The sequence below is a fragment of the Myotis davidii genome, unplaced genomic scaffold, assembly GCF_000327345.1.
Source record: "Myotis davidii unplaced genomic scaffold, ASM32734v1 scaffold251, whole genome shotgun sequence".
Taxonomy (NCBI): domain Eukaryota; kingdom Metazoa; phylum Chordata; class Mammalia; order Chiroptera; family Vespertilionidae; genus Myotis; species Myotis davidii.
This window is the reverse complement of record NW_006282378.1, coordinates 234,349-242,485: the sequence shown is the minus strand read 5'-3', so window position 1 is coordinate 242,485 and position 8,137 is coordinate 234,349. Positions and strand designations below refer to the sequence as shown.

Here is an 8,137-nt window from a genome sequence, read left to right as displayed (position 1 = left end):
TCCTACCCCTAACCAGCTGCTTTCTCTCCCCAGGGGCCGTCGCTTGATTTTCTCTGAGACAAGCCCACCCGTCCAGCAAGATAGAGTCCCTCAGGGTGACGGTTGATTTCCTGAAGGTGCCCTTCGGCTTGAAGAAGCCAGTGCTGAAGGAGGTGGCTGTGGGGCCCCCCCAAAGGCCCCAGCCTGTGGCCCTGGAGCGCTACAAGGCGCGGCGTTCCGACGCCATGGACACCGAGTCCCAGTACTCGGGCTACTCCTACAAGTCGGGCCACTCCCGCAGCTCCCGAAAGCACAGGTGACCCAGGTGGCCGAGGGAGGTGGGAGGCCCCGGCGGTGGGTACGGGCAGGGGTGGTTGTGAGGAGACCCAGGTCCTCCCCTTGACCTTTCTGTGCCTGTTCCCCTGGCCCCGGCTGCAGGGACCGCCGGGACCGACACCGCTCTAAGAGCCGAGATGGGAGCCGCGGGGATAAGTCGGTGACGATCCAGGCTCCAGGGGAGCCCCTGCTGGACAATGAGTCCACTCGCGGGGATGAGCGGGTGAGCGCCAGGGGGTGAGGGGCAGGTCGGGTGTTTCCAGACCCTGGCGAAGCAGAGGCCCACTAGGGGGGAGGGGGGCTGATGGGCTGGCCCAGCTCTGGAATGGCGTGTGTGTCTGTCCCAGGGTCAGACGCTGTTTCAGTGGAATTGAGGGAATCTCAGTAGAAATCCCTTCGGAAGCAGCAGTCTTCTTCCTCATCTTCAGAGAGGTGGGAGTGACCTGGCCTGTGTAGGGGATCCCCTGGTTCCTCTGGCCAATGCTGGTCAGTCAGGCTCCTGGGAATCCAGCCTAGGAGGGCGGGGGCTGGATGGGGGCTGGGGAATGGGCAGCCCTGAGTTTTCTCTGAAGCCTTCAGGCCAGGCCACGCTGGCACCCTCTGGTGTCGGCCTGCAGAACAGCATCGCCTGGGTGTTGGGTAAATGAGATGCGGGAGGAGTGGAGGGGGAAGGGGAGGGAGGAGAGGTGAGGCCGGGGTGTGGAGCCGGGGCTGGGAAGAGCATCCAGGACAGGGATGCTCCTGCTTTCAGCTGGTGGCCCGCTGTGCTCACCTGCTAGGGAGGTCAGCAGGCAGAACACAGAGCGAGAACAGGGCAGAGCTAGGATGCGACCTGACTAGGTTGCCTGTCTCATTCCTCCTCTTTCTTCTTGAGAGCATCTTGTGGGGCAGGAGATTCCCAGCCCCCCCCCCTTTTTTTTCTCATAAGAACTTGTTGTGACTGACATTGGGAATTCCTGGGTCTTGGGGACTGATCAATACCGGTTGCAAATGCTTTTTCTCCCTCTTCCGCAATCCTGTCTTCTCCCCAGACTTGGCCTCTGAGTTCTTGAAGTGACCCTGAGGTGCGATAGGCTCACCTGCTGTTGGCAGGCGTTCCCAAGCCTTGGTCCTTGGGAAGCGCGGGCGATGTGTCTGGGTGAGGAGTGGACCCTGGCTCTTGAGCTGAAAGTGGCCAGTGCATCCACTTTCTCCTTTCAGGTCGTTCTCCTCTCTTGTCCGTGGGAGAGGAGCCGCCTCCGTCTCTTAATCACGGACTCTGCCAGGCAGGCCCTGGGGCTCAGGCGTGTAACCGAAATCCCGGGTGTAGGATGTGACTCCATAGCCCAGGCTGTCCAGGAGTGGAGAGATGGACGCTGCCCACGTGTCGTCTTGGGCTCCTCTGTGAGACGGCATGTAGCCTTTTCAGAGAAACAGCTTGAGTGGACCCCACTCAGAAAGGCATCTGGGGGGGCCCCGGCCTGCCCACCCCCTTGCCTCCAGGAAGAGGCAGCCCTGTGCTGTGGGCATGGAGCTGGCCCAGCAGAGCTGGCTGGGCAGACTGCAGAGCCCGGGCGGTCCAGTCTGACCAGGTCCCCATACCTGCACTAATCATCCACCTCCCCCTTTCCTCCCCCCAGTGTCCCCTTTTCTTCACCACACTGCTTTTCTCACTCACCCCCTTAGTCAGAGCCTCGAGTGGCTCTCAGTGCCCGGAGAAGAGGCGTTTCTTGCTTCACCTGGCATTGCAGGTGTCCTGTCTGCTTTGTCTGATGAGTGTGACCTCAGGTCCCAGTCACTGTCGAGCAGCTCCCTTGGCATCTCTCTTGTGCCCTCTGCTCTGAGGGTCACCTGTGCATGTGCAGTTCTGCTGCCCAGTGTGAAGACCCCCAAGGCCCAGGTCTCAGGTGTCCTCTTGCAGAGGCCCGGCGTGGACGCAGTGCGCTCAGTCCCTCGGGTGGCTTCAAACTGGCTGATTATACTCTCTTCTTCCTCCCTCTCCTCCCCCACACTCCCCTCTGTCTTTCTCCCCTCGCCCTCTCTCCTGTTCTCCTCGCCCCCTTTACTGTAGGATGACAACTGGGGGGAAACGACCACCGTAGTCACGGGTACTTCAGAGCACAGCATCTCCCACGATGACCTCACGCGGATCGCCAAGGACATGGAGGACAGTGTCCCACTGGACTGCTCCCGTCACCTGGGAGTGGCCGCCGGCACCACGCTGGCGCTGCTCTCCTTCCTCACCCCGCTGGCCTTCCTGCTGCTGCCCCCCCTGCTGTGGCGGGAGGAGCTGGAGCCCTGCGGGACCGCCTGCGAGGGCCTCTTCATCTCCGTGGCCTTCAAGCTGCTCATCCTGCTGCTGGGCAGCTGGGCGCTGTTCTTCCGCCGCCCCAAGGCCTCGCTGCCCCGCGTCTTCGTGCTGCGTGCCCTGCTCATGGTGCTTGTCTTCCTGCTCGTCGTCTCCTACTGGCTCTTCTACGGGGTGCGCATCCTGGACGCCCGGGAGCGCAGCTACCAGGGCGTGGTGCAGTTCGCCGTGTCGCTGGTGGATGCCCTGCTCTTCGTGCACTACCTGGCGGTGGTCCTGCTGGAGCTGCGCCAACTGCAGCCTCAGTTCACACTCAAGGTCGTGCGCTCCACGGACGGGGCCAGCCGCTTCTACAACGTGGGCCATCTCAGGTATGAGCGCCTGGGAGCCGGCAGCTGGGCCTGGGGTGGAGGCTGGGGGCACCGCAGGCCAGGGTAGTGCGACGATGGGGCTGGAGATGCTGGGCTGGGCGGGCCGTGTGGGAAGCAGTTCAATACTTTGCACATAGGATGTTTCTGACAGTGTTTGCGGCTTGACGCGCAGGGTCCTGGGACAAGATGGGGTGAACAGGTGAACGGACAAGCAGAGATCTCAGAGAGGGGTGGGCCAAAGAGGCGAAAGCTGTGGCACGGACAGGCTTTTGGGAGTTGCTTTACTATTTCTTTCTTGGAGGCGCAGCCTCCTGTGATCACAGGGTGAGTGGTCACTGAGATGTGCTGGCCAGAGGAGGGACCCTCAGAGCAAAAGATAATGAGGGAAGCTCTTCAGCCCTCCCCACCCATACTGTGGGCAGGACGCTCCCAGACCCTGCAGAGTATCCGTAGCACTTCCTGATCCTATAGGGCAGTGGTCGGCAAACTGTGGCTTCTGAGCCACATGCGGCTCTTTGGCCCCTTGAGTGTGGCCACGAAGTTCCAATCGCACTGTACGTGCGCGCCCGCACGTGGTATTTTGTGGAAGAGCCACACTCAAGGGGCCGCAGTTTGCCGACCACTGCTATAGGGAATCTTGGGGGGAATCCTGAAAGGGATGAGTGACCCTTGGCTGGGGACCCAGGCCCACTGCCCTTTCTCCCCTGGGCTTCAGTACGGCAGGGAAGGACTAGGAGGCCCAGCCCTGGGGAAGGCGTGGGAACGGGTAAGTAGACCGCAGGCCCTGAGCCAGGCTTCTTGGAAGCAGCTTGTCCCTGTCCTGTGTCCTTTCCTGCCCTACCAACCTGCCCTGATGTCTCCCTTCCCCTGCGCCCCTTGTCTGTCCCTTCTCCCTTCCCCTCCTGTGTCTCCCCCACAGCATCCAACGCGTGGCAGTGTGGATCCTGGAGAAGTATTACCATGACTTTCCCGTCTACAACCCTGCCCTTCTCAACCTGCCCAAGTCCGTCCTGGCCAAGAAAGTGTCTGGCTTCAAGGTGTATTCCCTCGGAGAGGGTGAGCGGCCCTGCTCCTCAGCCCTCCCGGTCTCTTCCCCAGCAGGACTCCAAGCTACCTCCGCCCTGTTCCTCTCGCCCCCTCCTTCCCTTGCTTTCTCCTTTCCTCGGCCCTTGTCCCAGACGCTTCTGTTCTGTCCTTTGCCTTGACTCCAGGTGGCTGGTCTTAGCTGCTGATCCTACTCGCTGTCCCTTTATGCCATGGTGTATCCCCCAGTCTGGCTCCTCTGCGTCTGCTCATCTGCCCTGGTCCTAAGCCCTCGGCTCTCTGAGCTCCAGAACCTCCTGCACTGGCGAGGAACTTGTGCGGAGCTTCTGCCTCCAGTGCCACCTGGTTTCCAGTGGGTCTCTCCCAGAAGTGGCCACCAGGGTTGGGAACAGGAAGTATTGTTGGGGGTGGTCACAGCTGCCTCAGATGTGTCAGATTGCTGTCTCCAGACTTCCTGCAGCGAGAAGCAAGGCCATGCTCCCAAGTGACCATCTCCTTTCTGTCCTGCTCCTGTGCAGAAAACAGCACCAACAATTCCACGGGCCAGTCCCGGGCGGTGATTGCTGCGGCAGCCCGGAGGCGGGACAACAGCCACAATGAGTACTACTACGAGGAGGCAGAGCACGAGCGGAGGGTGCGCAAGCGGAGGGCCAGGTAGGCCCCTGGGGGGCAGTAGGTGTGGATGGGCTCAGGAGAGGAAGAACATCGGGGTTCTGTAACTATTGGAAATAGACAGGTGAGCAGTGATAAGGGTGAGGGTGTATATTCGTGTTTTGTTGCTGCCAAAGCAAATCACCATGAAGGCAGCTCTGTAAAACAACGCGCATCTGTTCCCTCACAGCCGCTGTGCCAGGTGGGTTCATTGGACCTCTGTTCAGGTCTCACAGGCTGAAATTTGAGCCTGGGTCATCTTCCAGGCTCACTGGTTGCTGGCTGAACCTCGTCACCTGGCCTTGTAGGCAGTTCACAGCATGCAGTTTGCTTTCTCCTTGAGGGGCTCTCTAGCCTGAAAAACTGCTTTCAAAGGGCTCACATGATAAGAGCAGGTCCACCATAACAATCCAATGTTTTATGTATTTATTTTCAGATGAGAGGTAAATCTCTTTTTAAATTTATTTTATTATTGAGAGTATTACCCATCTCTCACCCTTCCCAGGCCTTCACCTGTTCGTATGTGTCCATGGCGATGACTATTTGTACTTCTAAATCCCTTCACCTTTTCACTCATCTCCCCAACCGTCTCCTACTTGGCAGCCTTCAGAATGTTCTCTGTATCTGTGAGGCTGTTTCTGTTCTGCTTGTTTGTTTATTTATTTTTATTTATTTATTTATAAGTGAAATCATATGGCGTCTGTCTTTCTCTGTTCTGTCAAAGCCCATGGGTTTTGATCCATGCCTCTTCTCTGTAAAGTGGTACAATTAGCATCTCTCTCTTTCCCGGCCCCCTGAATCTGCAATGATTGGCAGTGAGGGTGGGGAGGCCAGAGGGAAAAACAAGGACAGAACAGAACATTGTTTTATGGCTTCGAAACAGCAAGGATACCGTTTTGTTTTGTTTTTTTGGTTTTGTTTTATTTTTGCTTTGTTGATTTGTTAGGAAGAGAAGTTAAAGATTTGTAAAATATTTGAGCATCTATATTCTTTTTTTTTAATTTTATTTTTATTGATTTCAAAGAGGAAAGGAGAAGGAGAGAGAGAAACATCAATGATGAGAGAGAATCATTGATTGGCTGCTTCCTGCACGCCCCCTACTGGGGATCGAGCCCGAAACCTGGGCATTTGACCTGACGGGGAATCAGACTGAGATCTCCTGGTTCATGGGTCAATGCTCAATTTCTGAGCCATGCTGGCTGGGCTCCCCCCTGATATTAAACCACCACATGTGAGTGTGGCACCAGCCGGTTCCTTGATTCTACCCCGAGTCTCTGTCCCTCCTACCAGTCTTGATGTGCTGCTTCTTTAACTCCCTAGTTGTAGGATTTCCATGCAGCTAGATTTCAGGTGGTTCTGAATGATGGTAGTTCTGTATTTTAGTGGTAATTTTGATGTGGCAGTGAGTACTGTGTTTATCTATGTTTCCACATTGACCGATCACCGGTCCAATCTCGTATTATTATTTTTTAAAATATTTTCTATTGATTTTTTTTTTTAGAAAGAAAGGAAGGAGAGGGATAGATAGATAAAAACATGGGTGAGAGAGAAACATCATTGATTGGCTGCCTCTTGCATGCCCCATTGGAGGATCAAGCCCACAACCGGCATGTGCCCTGACTGGGAATAGAACCGATGACCTCTTGGTGGATGGGTTGACACTCAACCACTGAACCACACCTGCTGGACCCAATGCTGTATTTTAAAGTCAGCTGATTTGGCACTTTAATTTTATCCTCAAAATGTGCCGACGTTATTGAATCATCGGCAGTGGGAACCTGGCAGAGGTGGATGGAGGCATCTTTGAATTCCACCGACCACAGTGGGCCAGGGACCCAATGAAAGGATGTGAACCTCCCCTGCGACATCAGGGACTGAGGCTGATGAGATCTCCTGCCAGCAGATCTTGAAAGCTTGCTCAGCAGATGGTACATTTTTACCTGCGAAAATGAGGGTCTCCTGCCAAGTCTTGGTAAATTCATAAAGGCTGTCCTCACTGCTTCCTTTTTCCCATTCACATTATTATGTGAATTTAAGTCACACCTGAAGAATCTTTCTTTCTTTTAAACATTTTTATTGATTTCAGAGAAGAGAGAGGGAGAGATAGAAACATCAATGATGATAGAGAATCATTGATTGGCTACCTCCTGCACATCCCCTACTGAGGATCTGGCCTGCAACGCGGGCATGTGCCCTTGATTGGAATCAAACCTGGGACCTTTCAGTTTGCAGGCTGACGCTCTATCCACTGAGCAAAACCGGCCAGGTCTGAAGAGTCTTTCTTGCTGCCAACTGCTGTCAGGTCCCACCTGCATCTGTCGGTAGAGAATCATTGATTGGCTACCTCCTGCACATCCCCTACTGAGGATCTGGCCTGCAACGCGGGCATGTGCCCTTGATTGGAATCAAACCTGGGACCTTTCAGTTCACAGGCTGACGCTCTATCCACTGAGCAAAACCGGCTAGGGCTGAAGAGTCTTTCTTGCTCCCAACTGCTGTCAGGTCCCACCTGCATCTGTCGCGATTTCTACAGGGAGGACAGGGGTCTCAGGCCCCTCCTCCCACACGGATTTCCAGGTCTCACGGGAGGAAGGTAGCGCTTAGCCTGTCCTCCCACAAGCCTGGTGTCCTCTGCACTGGATCAAAGATCATCAACCCCGTTTCTGCAGCATTCCAGTGTGTTTCCAGTTGTTGTAGAAGTCGCTCTCATGGAAGGAAACCAGAGATGTCCCCTGCTCCCTTACCTTCTGCCTTGCCTAAGGTCTTTGGGTCTTCTCCACGGCCACCACCATTCTTGGCCTATAAGGACCCTTTCCTTCCCCATCACCTGGGGTGTAAGCAGAGGAAAACTTTCCCCTTGGTTCACCCGAGACAAAAGGATCATTTCTAAAGGAACTTCACTGAGACGATTAGGAGAAGCAAAAGGATAAACAGAGGGACTGTCGATGTACACAGATAACCTGTCGGTGCGCACAGGTTTCCTTAGCCCAAATCCCATTCTAAGCTATTCGAAGGGCTTCCGAATATTGGTGTTGGTGTCTGTCGCTCTCTGCTTTTAATGTCAATTGGCTTATGTTTCCTGTTCCCCTTTAACACTGTTTCTGAGATTCACTGATGTTGCCTACAATAGGCAACGTGTGCCATCCTATCTTTGCAGGGTAGTTCATTGAATCCACACAACATCCTAACCAATATTTGGATTATAGTCACCTTCCTAATTTTTTTCATTTTGTTGGATAAGTAATATCTTATTAACATTTTAAATATCTCTAATTACTAGCAAGTGATTAATTCATAGACTTTTTTTTTAGCCTTTTAGGCCTCTTGTGAATTGTTTGTTCATCTCCTTTGCCCATTTTTCTGTAGTGTTTTGCCTTTTTCTTCTTGATTTGTAGGAAATTCTTTGCATTCCCCCCTTTCTCTGCCTCAAGAGATTTTCATTAATGTTGTCCATGCTGTTGTGGTTGAA

The 8,137-nt window shown here is 54.4% G+C and overlaps 1 protein-coding gene across 1 annotated transcript in view; it reads left to right on the top strand.

Annotated features, from left to right (window-relative positions):
* Window positions 1-8,137, top strand: part of VANGL2 (VANGL planar cell polarity protein 2) — a 17,825-nt gene that overhangs the window by 5,319 nt on the left and 4,369 nt on the right. The window contains exons 2-6 of the mRNA XM_006752829.2: window positions 34-295; window positions 418-538; window positions 2,366-2,973; window positions 3,893-4,029; window positions 4,536-4,671. Coding sequence (XP_006752892.1) covers window positions 225-295; window positions 418-538; window positions 2,366-2,973; window positions 3,893-4,029; window positions 4,536-4,671 — 1,073 coding nt within the window. The 5' untranslated portion in view covers window positions 34-224. The remainder of the gene's footprint in view (window positions 1-33; window positions 296-417; window positions 539-2,365; window positions 2,974-3,892; window positions 4,030-4,535; window positions 4,672-8,137) is intronic.